Source organism: Mesocricetus auratus, unplaced genomic scaffold (genome assembly GCF_017639785.1).
Source record: "Mesocricetus auratus isolate SY011 unplaced genomic scaffold, BCM_Maur_2.0 Super-Scaffold_4256, whole genome shotgun sequence".
Lineage (NCBI taxonomy): Eukaryota > Metazoa > Chordata > Mammalia > Rodentia > Cricetidae > Mesocricetus > Mesocricetus auratus.
In genome coordinates, this window is record NW_024429182.1 from 67,330,548 (window position 1) to 67,347,949 (window position 17,402).

Sequence of the window (17,402 nt, forward strand, 5' to 3'; positions counted from 1 at the left end):
AGGAGTTCCTGGTGCAGTGGCTTTTCTTCTTTCCCTTCCTTGTGTCCTTCTCTTGTCCTCTCTTCCTTCCTCTCAGTCCCAAGAAAAGGTCTGTCTCAGGCATCTTCAACCCAAGGTCTTTCTGAACACCCCTTTCTTCTTTCCAGGCAGGCATTAATGAAAACGACTTTTATGATGGGGCTTGGTGTGCTGGCAGGAACGATCTCCAGCAGTGGATTGAAGTGGATGCCCGTCGCCTGACCAGGTTCACAGGGGTCATCACCCAAGGAAGGAACTCTCTCTGGCTGTAAGTGGGTCTGGACCTGTGCCTGACAGGCTCTGTCTTCCACCTTTCACTTGAAGGGAAACTGCAGAGCAGCATCTGATGAAGGATGACTGCAAGGTGACCAAGGCTGAAAGCACATTTCCCCCTGTGCCGTGTCCACTGGAAATGGAGGATGGAGTGGGCATAGATAAACCTTCGAGGCAGGTGACTGCTACTTTGGACCCTGACATGAGATTGGTATCTAGACAAGTGGGTTAAACTCAGCCTGAGGTACAAATTCTCAGCAATCTATGAGCATATGGTCTTGGGAGAAGAGAGCAAGAACCATCTAGACCCTGGGAGAACGACTAGAAGCCTTGGCAGGTGCCCAAACAAATTGTCACTTGAGATGTGTTATAAGTAACAGATGAACCTGGGGATGAAACCACTTCTCAGACTTAAACTTGGGATTAAAGTTGTGATAGTAAGAAGGATGGTCTGACGGCGATCCCAAGAGATGGCAATAACCTCTTAAAACCTGCCACCTTGGATAGGGATGTAGCTTAGTTGGTAGAGTGTGTGGTTATCATGCATGGATCCTTGGGTTCCACCCCCAGCATAAAACTGGGAGAAATAATGCACTCCTGTAATCTCAACAGCAGGGAGGTACAAGTAGGTGGATAAGTTCAAGGCCAGCTTTAGTTCCTGTATTAGTTACCAACAAGACCAAGTTTATTTGGGTTTACAGATACAGAGAGAGAAGAGCGCATCATGGCTGGGAGACAGCAGGCATGGCAAATGGAGAATCAAGCTGAGAGCTCATATCTTGAACCACCGCAGAGAGAGTGAAGTGGGAATGGTATGAGGCTTTGAAACTTCAAATTCAGTGCCTAGTGTTGTACTTGCTCCAGCACAAGGCCACATCTCCTAGACCTCTACAAGCAGCACCACCTACTGGGACCTATGTTCAAATGCTAGAGCGTACAGAGTGGGGAGTGGACATTCTCATTCAAACCACCACAGCTGAATAAAGAGTTCAAGGTCAAGTTGAGCTACATGAGACCCTGTCTCTAAACAGAACAAACCAGAGCAGAAGAGAATAGAATAGAAGGGAAGACTTATCTTTCTATTATGGGACACTACTCTGCTTAAAGAGGAAAGGAATTCTGGCACATGTTGTATGTGAATGAACCTTGGGGACATGATGCTAAATGCAATTAAGAACATCACAAAAGGGTAGATACCAGATGATTCTGCTCACACAAGGACCTAGAGTAATCAGATTAATAGAGATGGAAAATAGGATGGTGATTGCTAGACACTGGGAGGAGGGTGAGGGAGAGTTAATATTTGTAAGTAAAGAGCTAGAATGCAGAATGATGGTGGTGATGATGGTAAGCCAGGGCATGTGGACTAGAGTCACAGGCATGTACACTAATCAAGGCAGTATGAGGAATCCTGTGGCATGGAGATTTTGTGAAAATAAGTATGCATTTCTCCTTATTATAAATACAATACTGTAACATCTAGAAGCATCAACACGCATACACATGCAGATACACTCCCAGGCGTGTGCATGTGAAAAATTTACCCTCCTTACCTCAGGGTGGTTATGAAAATGAGTGGCTCTGACCATGGGTCCTATGCATGCAGAAATGGGGCCTCAGCAGGTCTCAGTGTGGTCAACAGGACACCAGTCATTTCTGAACATAAGTGAGAAGCCTTCAGGCTCCTCTATACTTGCCTACACCAAGAAGTCTAGGACATGAATGTCCCATGTTTCAACATTAGAAGGCTGCTTGTGTGACTCCATTAAAATTACTTCCTCAGTTGGGTCATTGGTGGTACACATCTTTAATCTTAGCGCTCGGGAGGCAGAGGCAGGCGGGTCTCTGTGAGTTCGAGGTCAGCCTGGTCTACAGAGTGAGTGCCAGGATAGTTTCCAAAGCTACACTAAGAAACTCGCAAAAAAAGCTCTTCCTCCTGATAGTTCCTGTCCCTTCACACTGCTGCAAACAAAGTTCCATCTCTTGGCAACTTTCAACATTTACCAATCATGTAAAATCAGATCTTGGCTTGCTTACAAGACTGTCAGTGTCAGTAGGGCAAGGGCCAGAAATACAGCTCCATGCTGCTGCCTATGGTAGCCTGAGGGGTTCTTTACAGGGACTTTTACTCTGGTGAAGAGAGGATTCAGGATTTTGCTGCAGAAAAAAAAATCAGGAGTCTCTGCGAAGTAGAGTTGGAGTTTATGAGAATGAAATGTAAACATAGGCTTACCACAGGGCACTCATTTAGAGAGGGACACTCAGGGAAAGGATAAGATTGGGCACGGGAGGAGGGGAGGGAATGGGAGAGGGACCTGGAACTGACTTATGAAGCAACCTCGTTTCTTATCTAAATTTAAACTGGAAAATAAAATTAAAAAAAAAAGATCCACCCAAGTGTTGGCTGTGAACTTCTCAGGAGAGAGTCACCTTCGTGTGTCTTTATAGTAGTCATAAACATTGCTTTCGTGGTTTCTGAAGTGGTTCAATTTCCAAGGATAGCCAAGGAGCTTCCATAAGACTTTAAGGTTGTTCTGGTGTACACTGGGTGATTTCATTGTATCCCAGGAAAGAAGCAAAGAGTGAAGACTACATGCTGCTGCTCAGATCCCTTTCCCCACTTTTACAGTCTAGGACCCAAGCTAGGGAATGGTGCCACCCACAGTGGGCGGGTCTTCTCATTTAATTAACACAGACGAGATAACCCCACAGGAGCATGTCCAAAGGTCCATCTTCCAGATGTCTCTAGATTATGTGAAGTTGACAATTGACACTAACCATCCCAGAGATTAATTTTAATTTTGGCAGTGGTCAATATTAATAGCTAGACTGGGACAAGACTTCACATCTGTACTCATAGTTAGCTACCTGTCCTGGTTCCTGGCTCTGTATTGTTTCTGGGGCAGACATATTTAAGGTTCTCCTTTATGGGTTTCTGTCTTTCTCAACAGTTACGAGAGCCTTGCTGATGGAGACCATGGCCTGATATTTGAACAGACACCTGCTCAATAACCAACAAATGACTCCCTAGTAAATGAACAACATTAAGTCAACAATGAGCATACTCTTGTGGGGCGACAATTGTCTGGCAGTGACTCATCTGCTTTCCTATGTATTTCTTTTCAGTGTAAAGACAACATTGTAACATCTAGTAGTATCTTAAAACATTACCCATGATCCCACACTCTTTATACCAACAGATTCTTTTAATATACTATATATCCAATTATGTTATTTTTTTACTTAATATATCCATAACATTCTCATGCTGTGACTCAGATTTCATAGTGATTATTATATTTAATGGCCCATGATTTACTCAGCCAAGGTTTGCAAAACTATCCTGATTTCTTACTACCTTTTTCATATGTAGAGAAGACTTTTGTGCTTTTTCCTTTATTTGAATTGTATTATTCAATAATTCATTATACTTCACTTCAATATTATGTATGAAATTATAAATATATCATTTTCAGAGCTGGAATAATTCATGCAGTTTGACATTTGATTTCTTTTTTTGCTATTTTGAGGATTACACTCTGCTTCCTTTGCTTTTCAGTGGCATTTATGCATATAGGCATGCGTGCCATTGTTTACTCTGTGCTGTCTTTTGCCTTCCTTAATAGCATATTGTCACATGACAGTTATTTTTACTGCTTAGATTCTGAAAGGCTTTGTGGGAGGAGGACTTGGAAGCTGGGTTGCTCAAGGGAAAATGGGAAACAGGGAAGAAAAGACTGGTGTGAGGTAATCAGTTAGGAATGAAGGGTATTGATGATCATGTCTGGCTATTAACCTGTCTGGCCACTGTCATTAGGGATGAAGATGGTGGCTTATTATAGGATTAGAAAATGAGAGTGAGGTAAGTACAGTGCTCCCATTTCGTTTGAACTGCAAACACAGGGGAGGTAGGCATGAGCAGGAAATCATGGTGGAACAAGATCTCTCTGTAGCTTAGGACAGGGCCATCTAGGTGGGGGAGGAAGCGGGAGAATTACTCCTAGGAGTCAGATTTTTCTTAATGTCTAAATGTATTTCAAGTTAAATTATTGCTCAGGGATAATGAAATGAAGAAATCTGATGAGCTCCAGTGTACCTTACCTCCTTTAATAGTTCTGTCTCCATGGAGGGCCAGGAAGAAATTGGAAGGGCTAAATGCTGTGGTATCTGAACTTTTCCCTCCCCCAGTACATGAATGATGAATGCTGAAGGCAATAGGATCTCTTGCATTGTGATTTAAAAAGTCTATATTAGACATCTTGCATACTTGCAGTAAGGATGACAGTATCTATCCCTTTCTCTTACACCTGACTCCTGGTCCATAGTGTATCTGGTGCAAACATATTTTAGATTTCTGTCTTTCTTTTCAACAGTTGCTAAGAGACTTCCTAATAGAGGCCATGCTCTGGTATTTGGAGAACCTGTCTTGAACTAGGCACCTACCTACCTATCTGATGCCCAACAAATGACTGCCTATAAAATGAATATCTTTAAATCAACAAAGGTTCATTCACTCTGGCTGGTGATGAGTTAATTGATTTGTGACTGCTAATGACTGAGAGAAGGCTTAAAATGGAATGAGGAAAAGGAGAAGAAAGTAGGAGAGAGAAGGTTGGGATACTACAGACTTCTAGAGATGGATGGTTCTTGTCCTAAAATCATGGCATGCTTCTTAGCTCCTGCTGGTTATGCAGATGCACTTCTTTGGACCTCAGTTTTCTGTCTTCTAAAATGGGTTGGTTTTCTATCCTATACAGGTATGTGTGTGTATGTGCACATGCACTGGGAATTATAAATAATTACATTAGGATACTTAAAATTTACACAGTACATAAGTACTTAGTAGGTAGGATTTCCCCCTTCCATTCTCTAGGTTTATCTAGAACAGTGTATTTCTAGTTTTATTTTTAGTCATGGGTCCTTTTCCCAAATACAATATTTATTGGAAGCATTTGGAAATGATAGGCAGGGAGACCACATTGTATGGTTCAAGGCAGAGGAACATAGCTTGCCTAGCTCTCCATACTCCCTGTCACAGAACCTCCCATTGGACAGATTCCTCAAGCATCTCTGTATGTGGCATCCTGGCTGCTTTTCATGTCCTGTGCAGCTTGCAGTCTACCCACTTTCCCAGATGTTAATGACTGTTCAGTAGATGTGGGATCTGGACCAAATGAGCAAAGATAGAGCTGGGTACAGAGTGTGCCTTTTGCAGTCAAGAGTGAAAGAGTGCTGCACTTGAGTGGGTAACGTTGTAGACACAGATGAGAAAGGAGCTGGCAGCCCTTAGAGTTTTCCAAGTTTAAAGTACTGTGGCTTACTTGGTAGTGTGCTTGCCTAGCATGAAGGAGGCCCTGGGTTGGATACCCAGCAGTGCATAAAGCCTGGATATGTTGGTGTACACCTGTAACCCCAGTACTCAGAAAGTGGAGACAAGAGAATGTGAAGGCTAAGGGTTTTTAAACTACATGATAAATTGAGCCATCCTGAGCTATATGATACCTGTCTCAAAACAAGAAAAAACAAAACCAACTAGTCAACTAAGCAAACAAACAGAAAATCTGTTTCTTGCAATGTGTTAAAAGGAGAAAGCACTTTACAAATGTATATTTCAGAATATTATGGTGGAAGCGAGAAGAGAATCAACAAAACATTGTTTGAAAAATGTTATGATGAAAACCAATTCTTTGTATGCTAGTAAAAATAAAATAAAATTTATTTAAATAGTAGAAAAATACTTTAAAAATGCTTTTCTTTTTATAGGACTGCTGTTGTTGGTATTTAAAAATGAACATCTGCAGTATCATTTGTTTCTGTCATTCTCTATGTATTTATTAATTAATTCATATGGCATTTATTGAGTGTTCTGTACTAAGCATAGGTTGTAAATGTAAGCAAGACTTGCTCCTGCCTCCAGGGATTAGTCTAGTAGGAGAATCCAGTGCTGTGGGGACTTCAAGAGTGGGCAGAGATCATACTGACCTGAAGTGGGTGGCACTCCCACTAGACTTGTGACAGAAATGAGGATAATACCCTGAGGTCCTGAGGAATGGTACTACATCCCCTCACCAATTCACATTCTAGATGATGGCAAAGTCTATAATTTCAGTCGTAATAATTCTTTCAACTAAGTTGGGCTCTCTGGAAGTTATAAAATATAATTGTTGTAGTGATTTTAAGTAATTTATATTTTTCAGCAATATAAATTATCATTCCTCACTGCATTGCCATTCAGTGGAATGTTAGTGCCCCAGTAAAAACCAATCTTTCATTTCCCTAATGACACAAAGCGTATTAGAGATGCGAGTGTTGCAATTATAACCAGCATGATGACTGAAAAGTTAATCACTCTGTTTGAGGTGAGTCAGTGCTTCTAAGGACTTGGAAGAAATATAGACAATTTTTTTAAACCACATGTTTTGTACTTTAACTGTTTAATGGAACAAACCATCTGTTTTTTAAGTAAGGCAGTCATTTAAGCACTTGGCTGATGTTCATAAGGTGTTGTGGGGAGAGAATGAAGGAAACTAAAAGGTTGACCAGTTGGCTGAGTTTGGAACAAGTAGTCAGAGTGATAAGTAAGATAAATAGAACTCTAACCGTAAGTAGGGCTTTTTTTGCTCAAGCATAAAAAGATTTGACAGGGTTGTACACAGCCTCAGGAAGTTAGCATGGCATTTGGAGTGGAATGTCTTAGCAGAGATTTAGGACACTAGTTTCTTTGAGAAGGGTGAGTTACCAAAGTCACAAGGAAGGTAGTATTGGAAAGACAAGTTATTATTTCCTTCATGGTCACACTTTGGCCTTTAAGTGACAGCTACACAGGTGCACAAGGTTATCTGAGATGCTGTGAAGAGGTGGTGAAATCACCCTGAAAAGAAGGGAAGTCTCCCACTCCCCTGAGATGATCCAGGTGAGGGAGTAATGGGCTTTACAGTTTTGGAGAAGGGTTCTCAACAGAGAGTGAGTGTGATAGGCTTACTGAAAGAAGCTAAGAAAATACAGGATCAACGTTGGGCAAAAGCCTAGGGAGTTTCTCCATCCAGTCTCAGAGAGGGCTCAGTGGATGTGGGAACACACAGACTTCTCATTATTCCTTGGGCTATCTTGGTGGCTTGTACGTAGGGAATGGTGGTGTTGATGGGGGGTGCTACTGTCGCACACAGTATGCTAGGAGGAATGAGGTTGGAATTGTGGTGCAGTGCTAGTGGTACATGGGTTAAAATCAGAGGTCAGGTTCAAGGGGTCTCGGGGATGTTAGGCTTAAGAGGTGATGAAGGATTGTCTGAAGACAACAGTGCAAGGGACCAGTGGCTAAGGGAGTGAGCACAAGGACAGAGTGGGGAATACGTCTGGGGATCTGGAGGCTGCAGAGCTGGTTACTTCCATGTTTCCTGCTGGCAAAGGGTGCTCAGGGTGAGATGGACAAGGAGAGTTGAAGGGACCACTAAAGGATGGTAGGGTCACAACAGAAGGAAAAGTGAAGTTGGGAGGAACAGAGCAGTTGAAGAATGACTGATCAAGCTGCTTCAGTGAAGGGAAGGGAGACCTGAAACCCCAGCATGTGTTCAGGGTTTCATTTCCAAAGTAGTGTATTCAGCAAGTACCTCCCTTGTCCTCCAGTAGTACCTTGCTTTCTGCATTTCTGGGGACCCCATCCTTCATCACTGTCACCTTACCCCTACTCAGTATATCTGGAACCCACAGAACAGTTTGCCAGGACTTAGAGGGAGGAGACACTAGAGCTCTGCACTCCAGAAGAGGGAAGGGAGCCTGGAGGCCCCAGAAGGGGAGAACTGTGGGAGGATTTATCAATCATCATTCACCTCTTCAGGAGGGAGGGAGAGCGATGTGTTTTCAGAACATATCATGCTGTGTCTTGTCCTTGCTTAATGGGGAAATGAGATGTCAGTACCTGTGCGGTACTGGGGAAAGAGTTTCCACACACCCTTCTAACTCCTTGGAGAACTGTCAGCTTCTGAGCAGGAGAGTTTGGCATGATTTCAAAGGGTTTAATGAAAACACTGTCAAGTTCAAGTTCAAGTTCAAGGCGAGGCAGTCTTTTCTTCATCCTGTGCTCTGTTTTACCTACACAGAGGTAGTTGTTTAAAACCAAACAGATTTCACAAATGCCTCCCACGCCTCCTACTTGGATTTCTGGGTGTCAGTGACTGAGGAATGAGCTCTCAGACAGTGACATGTCTGAGGTAGAACAGCTGTAGAGCTGGCTTCTGGGATGGGAGCTTCACCCTGCCTCTCTCAAGAGTCCTGGTGCCTGGGTGGAAACCCTCTGGGTGATTGCTGACACCCTGCCCTTTCTCACGTTTGTTTCTTCGTGGGAAAGACGTCTTTGCAGCAGGCCCCCTTTCTGGTTCCATTAGATACTTGTATTGTCACTGTGGCAAAATATCCAACAAGAGCAACTTCAGAAAGGAAGGGTCTTTTGACTCAAGGACACAGTCCGTCATGGTGGCAAGAGACAGCAGCAGGAGCTGGTGCTGTCTCAGGTCACAGTCCATGGATGGTGCCACCCACATGTAGAATGGCTCTTCCCGCCTCAGTTTACCTCATCTAGATAATCCATCAGAGGGATCACAGGAGCTTGTCTCCTAGGCGATCCAAGTTGATGATCAATATTAATGATCACATCCACTGAGCTGATGTTCTGCCCTACAAGGTCCTGTTGGACTAGCTCCCACTGTACACCTGTGCTACTCCATGGTTCTCACTCTACTCTTAGACCAGAAGTTCCCTTTTTGCCCCATAGATACATCAAGCATGCCGCTGCCTTAGGGCCTGTGCACACAACGTTCTCTCTGTTGGAAGAGTGAGACTGCTTTGCCTTCTCTTGCCACCGTTTGAAACCAACATCAGCAACACTATCTACTTGGCAATCTGTGCATTATCACAGGTCTGGACACAACAGAACCAAGCAGGCATAGACCAAATGCTCTGGAACCATGAGCCAAAATAACTCCCTGCTCCTTAAAACGCATTGTCTCTTGAAAATGGAAAGCTCGTGGGTACAGGTCCATGCCAGATTTCAGAGTGAGAATGGCCTTCCTGGCTGCATGTCCTTGGGCACATTTCTGAGCCTTCATGTGCCTCCATTTCACCACTCGTAAAGTGTGACAATAGTGCACACCACGTAGGCTGGTGTGAGAATTGAAGAAGCGAGCACCACCCCGGACACACAGTCAGCAGCCCGCTGTTGCTGTTGCTTTCCTGGGATTCTGTGTCTCCTGCGGAGGGTTCTCCTCACTCTCCAGCAGCTCCACCCATCACTCTTTCAGCCTATGCACTTTGCTAGGTGGTGTGTGCTCCATGCAGTGCGACAGGGGACAAAGCCACACACCCAGCATGTAGTAGAGACCTTACAAGCTGCTGCTGCTCTTGATAATGGTGGCCTCTTCTTACCTGTTCGACCTCTGAGTCCCTTCCCCATTCACCCAGAGACAGATCCTCTGGTATCCCAGCACCTAGGAAAGATGCAGTGGGTACCCAAGAAGTGGAATCTGACATCTTGTTATATTTCTTGTCTGGGGATACATTTTGACAGTTTCAGAATTGCATTAAATAGAGGCATGCAGGCACCCAGATGGGGTCTGGTGAGTACTTTGCCGTGCTCCCTTTTGTGCTACCCAGTGGCACGTTGCATGGATGAGAAGACTGGGGTGTATAAAGGCAGAGGAGCTGATCCAACCTGCCTTAAAGGAATTCTACCCCCCTTCCTGCTTCCTCAGCCTCTCATCTGCCCACTAGTGCCCCCGCCCCTTTGCTCTGGTGTCATGAGGTGTGTTGTAGTGTAGACAGAGGGACTAGGCCGTATACTTCACTGAGGGGTTCTGAGGCAGGGCCAGAAGCCTTGCCCAAAAGGGGCAGTTATTTAATCTATTTTAAAATCTTAAAACCAGAAGAAAGAGATAATACGTGCAGGAAACACTTTGCTGTGACATGTTAATATAGTTGGCTTTATATTAACTAGGTTGTGAGATATGAGTTTTACAAAGGAAGGGAAATTGGTCCATAGGTAATACCCCTTCTTCCAATCCATCCATCTCCTGATCCATGGAACCTATGACTAAGCAAATTTCCAGGACAAAGAGGAAAGACGGCGCCAGATGGTAATGAGGTTGCCAGCAGCTCTATTTAACATGGGGCACTGCCCTGGGTTGCCTGAGTAGACCCAGTATAATTGCTGGGTCCTGTGTTTGCCCAACAGGGAAGCAGAAGCCAAAACCTGCAGCAGCCTGTCAAAGAAGTCCCTGCTGCCATGTTAAGATATGGAGGATGGGGGTATGAGCAAGCATGGGTGTGGGTTAGCAAGGACCCAGACCTTTCCTCTGAATCTACAAAAGGAACTCAGCCCACTGACACCTTGACTTCAAGACTTTTGGCCTCCATAGCTGTGAGCAGATGTACCCCTGTTATTTAAACCAAACAGCTTTACAGCACCAACAGAAAACCAACAGTGTTGCAATTTAGAGGGGCTGGGGCCAGCAGAGGTCTTCAGAGGCCATCCCAGCTCCAGTGGTTTGCTGTCTGGTGCAGGCTGTGCTATGGTGGAAACTCCAGCGGTAGGTGGAGCTGGCCAGGCATCCACCCGGGGGTTGGCACCAGCCTGCAGCTCCATTCTCTAGCATCCATAAAGGCCTTTCTTTGGTTTCTTTTAATCTGATCCCTCTAGTGGGAACTCCAGATTTGGGAGTTCTTGCTTACTTCCTTCTTGTGCTTTTAACTCTCTGCTGTGGGTCTTGCTGCTTCACCCTCTACCCAAATGTATTGCCCCCTGGCCCCAAAATGACATTTCTCTGTTGTCTCCCTGTGGACAAGTTAACTGGAGTTAATGGAAAATGGATAAGTCTTGGGAGTTTACAGCATTCTTCCTGCATTCTCAAAAATCTGATAAATCAATGGGTTGATATTTCACACAGGCTCTAACATTTGGCTGTACTGAGAATGTGAAAGAACCATTTGGCCGGGTGATTACAGTTCTAGCAGAGAGGGAGGGAGGAAGTGGAATTGGGGAGAATAAGCATGTCTACTGCAAACAAGATGAGACTTTCTCTTTTATATTTTGTTTGCAGCAGTGGAGAAGGCTGGCCTAGACCTCTTGGGATCATCAATTCTGCCCCAAGTTTTAATTCAGCCTCAGGCAGGATTTGGGCCATTGACTGTTGGAATGTGGCTCAACAGGGAGGGGATGCTGAGAGAGGAGCAGCCAGCTTCCTTGTGATTTCAATAGAGGTGTGGCTCCAAATGCTTCCTTTCTCCAACTGAAGAGGATTTAGTTATGCTTTCCCTACTTCTGTATGGAAGTGGGGGGATGCCTAGCACTTGTCACTCTGAGGGTTGGAGGCTTCTCATGGGGTTATGGCAGGCTGACTATCACCCAAAATGCTTGGGACCAGAAGTACTTTGCATTTTGTTTTTAAAATGTTCACAAGGTTAAACATGAAATCTTTTTGTTTCTTAAGCCTTTTATATGTGCAATCTGAAGGTGATTTTATTCAATATTTATAGCATGTGTATATGCTGATGGTAAACCATAGCATGAGTTCAGGTGTGGTATTTTTCCATTTATGGTGTCCTACAAGTGCTCAGAAAGTTTCAGAGTCTAGACTTCCAATTGGGGATGATCAACTTGAACTTGACTGTCTTGACTCATTTGTGATAGGATTTTGGGAGATTCTAACTCTGGAGAGATGAGCAAAAGAGACTGAGACTGTGGAGTTCCAGGTGGGGCTTCCAGTGTGATAGACCTTCGGTGTAATAGACCTTCAGTGTGATAGACCTTCGGTGTGATAGACCTTCAGTGTGATAGACCTTCAGTGTGATAGACCTTCAGTGTGATAGACCTTCAGTGTGATGGACCTTCAGTGTGATGGACCTTCAGTGTGATAGACCTTCAGTGTGGTGGGCCTTCAGTGTGGTGGACCTTCTGTGTGCCTGAGGTCTTGCCAATTACTTCTTTGACTGGGATTTAAGATAATGTTTTTCCCCATAACCTGAACACTGTTTAGGTTAGCTTTGGCCACATGGAACTTCAGCATGTTTCATGGTTGATATACCCAATTTTTAAGGTGTTTGTTACACTTAGAGGGCATCATACTGAGAACACTGCCTTTTCACTGCTGAATCTCCAGAATCTTTGTTCTGGTTGATTTACACCTGGGTCTCTACTCTGTTTCACAATTTATGTGTCTGTTCCTCCCTCCATACCACACAGTCCCTGTGTGCCTCTGCCTTTCCTTTCCCATTTCCTGTCTATTCTCTAATCCTAGGGGTTAAACCCAAGAACCATAATCATAATCATGATTTCCACAGCTATATAATGTTTGTAGTTGAGTAGACCAATTTGTCTCACTTCATTGTATTTCAAAATTGTTTATCTTACTGAAATCTTTTGCCTTTGTATATTAATCTTACAGTAATCTTGTTTACATCTACAAATTATCTGAGTTTGACAGGTATTGTATTAAACATGTGTATTAATTTGTTTAGAGTTGACATCTCTGTGTTGAATCTTTTAATACAGGACCACACACTGTTTTTCCATTAAAAACTATTTAGTTTCCTTCACCAAAGTTTCATCATGCTCAGCACATGAGTCCTGTGTGTGTCCTATTAGGATCGCATATGAGTAGCTAAATTTTTGTGGTCTGTATTACATTGAGTTTTCATGGCCCCCATTTGGCTGCCAAAACAATGGGACTGACATTGACATGTCCATGTGTGAATCAAGATTGGGGAATTTTTCTGTCTGCTCCCCTCTTTCCTCTGATTTACATACATACAGTATGTCCGCACCTTCCTCTGATGAGCGCGCGTGCGCGCGCACACACACACACACACACACACATACACACACACACACACACACAGCATGTCCAGCTATTTCCTCGGATAAACAAATACACTATGTTCAGAGCCTATAGTGAGAAGTTCATACAAAATCCAAACGGTGAATTCTTCATATTATGAAGTCAATTCTGAATTTCCAAGGTATGATTTTGCTCTAAATGACAGTCTCTCTCTCTCTCTCTCTCTCTCTCTCTCTCTCTCTCTCTCTCTCTCTCTCTCTGTGTGTGTGTGAGTGTGTGTGTGTGTATGTGTGTATGTGTGTGTGTAATGGTCTGAGAATTGAACCTAATTCTTTGTCAATGATAAGCAAATGCTGTACTGTTGACCTCTACCCACAGTTCAGTTTTTATCCCCAAACCTCCAGTCATCTCTGAAAAATTTCAAATATTTGTGGTCATTTTCATTTGTGAGCAAAGGAGACTTTAAAGCAGGAAAGGGCAAGGCTCCATTGGCCTAGGTTTCTCCACTGAGACTGTAAAATAGTAGCCAGTTGAATTACTCTAAGTGTCTTTTGGGCCTAGAAGATGCTGTACTTTAAAAAACCGAGAGATTATTTTTATGTGTGCGTGTGTGTGTTCCTGAGGTTAGTTTATGTGCATCATAACTAACCTGAAGTTATGCATGCAGGAGCATGTAGGCCAGAAGAGGGTGTCAGATACTTGTAAGAGTTACAGATGGTTTTGAACTACCACATGTGTAATGGGAACTGAACTGAATCCTCTGCTCCCTCCCCCGCCCCCCGTCCCATGTTTTATTACAGAACGTTCCTGAAGGAAATAGCCTACTCAGCTACCATTGTCCTAGCAAGTGATATTAGAACTGTGACTTACAGTACCCCAGAGGTTAGAGTTTGAAACCTCTTGTTACAGAGAACTGTGTCTGCTAGAGAGGTCATGATTAGCATGTGCAGAACCCTACTTTGAGCCCCATTCTTCCAGTCTTGGGGGCCCCTGATCTTTTCAGGAGCCCACTCAGGTCTACACTTCCCCGGCTTTTTTATCTACTCCACCTCAGCTCTGTAGCCAGGCTTAAGGACAGACAGCTGCCAGGATGTGGAGTTTGCTCTCTGGATGCCAGCTTGCATGCCCTGCAGGAAGCTTCCAACTTTGACCAAGTGGTTACTTTCTAGGGGATATTTTTCATAATATACCAGCTTCAAACCAGGCTGAGAAATGTGTGATCCCATGGTTTTTCCCTAAGCATTTTGAAAGTTAAAGTATTTGCTAAGTTACACTGAAGGTTATTGTGTTTTTTCTTTTCAAATAGCCTTGTGATCCCCAGTTTTTCTCTCAAGTCTCTATCTCTCTATAATATATGTGTGTGTATATATATATTGTATATATTAACATTAGTGTATCTAGCAGAGTCCTCAGTGGGCAGTAACTTCAGAACTCAGGCAATAGGAGGGAAAACCACATGCTTTCTTGCCCTACTAGGAAAATCTCATTGGCCTTCTCTCCTCAGCATCACAGCAAAATGTGGGCTCTGATTGGAGAAGGGAACAAGACTTCTGCTCTTCAGTCCTGTGCTGAATTTCTAAGCAAGACACAAACTGACCTTGATTCCTCTTGAGTGTGCTGGGAAAATCTGGCCTTGGGATGGGTAGAAAAGTCAAAATTCCAGAGAGTGAAGTGGAAATCAGAAAGAGAGGGATGTGGGAGTCATTTTTAATTAACATATCGTTTCATTGTTGGTATAGCCAAGTCGCATTTCTGACTTTTAATAGTCTTCATTTAAGGTCTTCTGGTCTCATATACTGATCATCTGGGCAACTACTGCCAAACCTTTAGTAAACATTTCTCTTTCCCTCCCTCCCTTCTCATTTCTTTTTAATTTCTTGTTGGTTGGTTTATTGTATCTGTGTGTGTGTGTGTGTGTGTGTGTGTGTGTGTAGACCAGAGGATAACTTTGAGAATCTTCATCGATTGCCCTCCAACTTATTTATTTATATATAAATCTTATATATAAATATAAATATATTTTATATATTTTGGAGACAAGGTCTCTCAGCAAACCCAGAGCTTGCAATTTCAGCTAGACTGGATGACCAGTAAACCCCCTAGATCTACCTGAATCTACCTGTATCCCTGCCCCCCCCACCAGCCCAGTGCTGAGATTACAGGTACATGCTGTCATGGCTGGCTTTTATGTAGGTGCTAGGTATCTGAGTTCCTCATACTTCCATAGCAAGTACTTAACTCACTGAGCCAGCTCCCAAGCCCCTTCTACTGTTTTTTAATACTTATATTCTGATTAAAATGGTCTAAGTACTCTTTCTAATAATTTAAATTAGTTACTATTCACTGACTTCCTATTACACAAGGGAAGGACTTAGGTTTTTATTTAATTAACTCCCCCAGATTAGTCAGTCTTGTCAGTCCCTTCCTCTCCTCTCCCCTCCCTCCATCCCTCCCATCCTTCCTCCCTCCCTCTCTCCCTCCCTTCCTCCTTCTGTCTCTTCCTCTCTACAGTATCCAAGATGGCCTCACACTTGCAATCTTCCTGCCTTAGCCACCTCAAGTATATTTATCACCATGCCTTGTTTCACTCTTTAGTTTTTGAATTATTATGGCTTGCTTATTATATTAGCTTCACTTCTGTTACTATGATAAAATACCTCGACAAAAGCAATTTAGTGGGGGAAGGGTTTATTTGGCTCATAATTCCCACCATTGTGGGATGTCAAGGGACAGAAACTTGAAGCAGCTAGTCACTTAACATCTATAGTCAAGAGCAAAGGGCAACAATTTAACTCTTGTGTGCTTGTGATCAGTTCTGTCTTTGCTCTTATACAGGTCAGAATCTTCAACCTAAGGAATGGTGCTACCCACTGTGGGCAGGTCTTTCTACCTCAATTAACATAATCAAATTAATTCCCCATAGGTAAGATAGGCCGACTTAATCATTGATAATTTTCCAGGTGTTGCTATACCGTGACAACTAAAGCTAACTATCAGATTTATCAACTCTCTTGCATTAATGTGTTTCTTTCTGGCTTAAAAATGAAATTGCCAACAATTTTCCCCTAGTTACTTCTTGTCTGTTCATCATATCTCAGCTTAAATGCTATCCATTCAGAAGGCATCCTTTGTGACATTTACCATTTTCACGTCCTCCTTTGAACATCACAACAGCATTTTAATAACTAATAGAATAATTAATGATGAGGCCCCTGCCCTCCCCTAGACTATCATCTCATAGGAGCATCTTGATAAAGCCTGTATTATAGAATATCCATTTAAAATTCATATTGTTATGGCCCCTGTGGTCTCAATTGGGCTTGATTTGAGGGCCACTGCTCTGGGGCTTGGTTCCCTCCCTCCCCCTGATATAGACAAGTATTTGATCCTGTGTCAACAAATGTGGCTTCTACCATAGCATCGTCAAAGTCTGAACTTCAGCTCACACTTCGTGTAAAACAACTTTGGAGTTAGGCATGGTGATGAATACTTCCAATCACAACACTCAGGAGATAGAGGCAGGAGGATTTGAAGGTCTGTGTCATTGGTTGGCATAGTGAGGCCAGTCTGGCTACATGAAACCTTGATTTGAAGGGAAAAAGGAAAAGAAACATTGCAACAATTTCAGGTAAGCATAAAAAAAGATTAATGTTCATGGATGCTCAAAATGTCTGAAAATACATTGTTTTCAAATATTATGAAAAAAAATCACATCATGTTGCAGCAACCATCGGTTGTGTGTGTCTTTAGTAACTGAACCATATTCTATAAACTGCATTGGCCCTCACCTTTCTCACCAGTCCTGGACCTGCTTCTAAAGCCTGCCTGTTCTTTTAGGTAAATGTACGGGAGCATCTTGACAAAGCCTGTATTATCCAATATCCATTCTGGTGTTCAGAATGTCATGGCCCCTGACAATTTTGTGCCTTAGTTCCTTTACTGTTAAATCAACACTGACAGTTTCCCTGGCCTTAAAATAGTATGGAGCAGATTCAGTGGAGAATTCCACTTCATTATCTAAATTGCTTCGAATGAGGCAGATCATTCTGGGCTGCAGAAATCTATCCTATGCATTTAGCAGCTTTAGTGGTACCCTTGTCCCCTATTCATCAGGTGTCCCACCTCTCTGGGATCTTCCCAGCCTTCACAATTATGACAACCAGGGATTCCCCAGACATTGTCACTTGTCCCCCAAGGGACAGAACCACCCCAGCAGAGCACCATAGCTGTACATAAAAGCAGGGTCTCTTCTCAGTCGAATGCAGTTGGCAGTGCCTGCCCACACTC

At 43.2% G+C, this 17,402-nt stretch overlaps 1 protein-coding gene across 2 annotated transcripts in view; it reads left to right on the forward strand.

Moving 5' to 3' along the window:
• Cpxm2 (carboxypeptidase X, M14 family member 2) overlaps positions 1-17,402 on the forward strand; it is a 102,235-nt gene that overhangs the window by 44,398 nt on the left and 40,435 nt on the right. For both annotated transcript variants that reach the window (XM_021228347.2, XM_005064290.4), the window contains exon 4: positions 147-286. In XM_021228347.2, the coding sequence (XP_021084006.1) occupies positions 147-286 (140 nt within the window). The remainder of the gene's footprint in view (positions 1-146; positions 287-17,402) is intronic.